Raw genomic sequence first — 1674 nt, forward strand, 5'->3', positions numbered from 1 at the left:
GCCAATAGGTGGCAATGGGTGCCAATAGGTGGCAATGGTGCCAATAGGTGGCAGTGGGTGCCAATAGGTGGCAATGGGTGCCAATAGGTGGCAATGGTGCCAATAGGTGGCAATGGGTGCCAATAGGTGGCAATGGTGCCAATAGGTGACAGTGGGTTCCAATAGGTGACAATGGGTGGCAGTAGGTGGCAATGGGTGCCAATAGGTGGCAATGGGTGCCAATAGGTGGCAATGGGTGCCAATAGGTGGCAATGGTGCCAATAGGTGGCAATGGTGCCAATAGGTGACAGTGGGTTCCAATAGGTGACAGTGGGTTCCAATAGGTGACAATGGGTGCCAGTAGGTGGCAATGGGTGCCAATAGGTGGCAATGGGTGCCAATGGGTGCCCACAGCTGCCAAACCCCCTCAGAGCACCCCACTGCCGGTGGCCTTGCCTGGACGCTGCTCTTGCCTCCCCATCCCCATGGGCTTGGGTTGCGTCCGGTTGCATCGCTATGGGTCCAGGCTGTTCCTATGGGTCGGGGGGGGTCCCTATGGGGCCGTGTGTGCCGTGACCGCCCCCCATTGCGTCCCCCTTTTAGTACCTCAAGAAGCTGCACACGCAGGAGCGGGCGGTGGAGGAGGTCAAGCTGGCCATCAAGCCCTACTACCAGAAGAAGGACATCACCAAGGACGAGTACAAGGACATCCTGCGCAAGGCCGTCCATAAGGTACCATGGGGGGGTCATTGTTGGGGGGGGGACACGGGGGGACACACACACATTGGGGGTTACCCCCCCCCCCCCGCCGCCCCATTGATGTCTCCCTGCCCCATAGATCTGCCATAGCCGCAGTGGGGAGATCAACCCGGTCAAGGTCAACAACCTGGTGCGGGCCTACGTGCAGCGCTACAAGTACTTCCGCAGGAGGAACCGGCGCGGGGGGGGGCCCGAAGAGATGGGCCCACCCCCGCCAACCGCCACCGCCATTGCCAACACCATGGCGGGGGGCACGGCCGCGGCCGCCGGGGCTGGGGTCCCCCCCAAGGAGATGGGGGGGCCCATGGACAGCAAACCCCCCCTCCCCATGCCCCCGCTGTGAGCCTGGTGTATATAGAATGGGGGGGGGGTCAAGCTCTGCCCCCCCATATATATAAAGGGGGTTAAGCTCCGCCCCCCGAGTATATGGGGGGGGTTTAAGCTCCACCACCCCATGTACTGGGGGGGGGGCTTAAGCTCCGCCCCCCCGTGTGTGTATTGGGGGGGGGTGTTTAAGCCCCACCCACCCATGCCCATATTTGGTTTGAGTCATTAGCATGGATCTTGGAGCTCCGCCCACCCCTCTTCGCATTGACACCTCCCCCCCATTGAACCCCCCCCCATTTCCAATGTACCCCCCCCCCCCAAAGCTCATAAAGGCCTTTAGCCAATGAGTGAGGTTTTATGGGGGGGGGGGACATAAATGGGGGGGGACAGCACCCAAATGGGGGCACCTCCATAATGGGGGGGTGGAAACACAAGGCGGGGGGGGCACCGAGGCCCTTGAACCCCTTTATTTGGGGGCGGGGGGGCTGCCAATGGGGCCTATGGGGCAGTCGTGACCCCCCCCATGTCCATGGGGGGTTGGAATGTTCCGGGGTAGGAGGGAAGGGATCAGGAATGTCCCATGAGGAGGAAGGGGGGGGTTGGAATGTC

General features: G+C 61.7%; 1 protein-coding gene across 1 annotated transcript; it reads left to right on the forward strand.

The window, feature by feature from the left end:
- Window positions 1–582: 582 nt before the first annotated feature.
- LOC308232564 (splicing factor, arginine/serine-rich 19-like) lies at window positions 583–1081 on the forward strand (the record flags this gene model as incomplete). Its single annotated transcript, XM_080639774.1, has 2 exons — window positions 583–711; window positions 818–1081. Coding segments are annotated over 2 exons (393 nt in total), but the record flags the coding sequence as incomplete, so codon positions are not given.
- Between the last annotated feature and the right edge of the window lie 593 nt (window positions 1082–1674).

The sequence above is a fragment of the Psittacula echo genome (genome assembly GCF_963264785.1).
Source record: "Psittacula echo genome assembly, contig: SCAFFOLD_162, whole genome shotgun sequence".
Lineage (NCBI taxonomy): Eukaryota > Metazoa > Chordata > Aves > Psittaciformes > Psittacidae > Psittacula > Psittacula echo.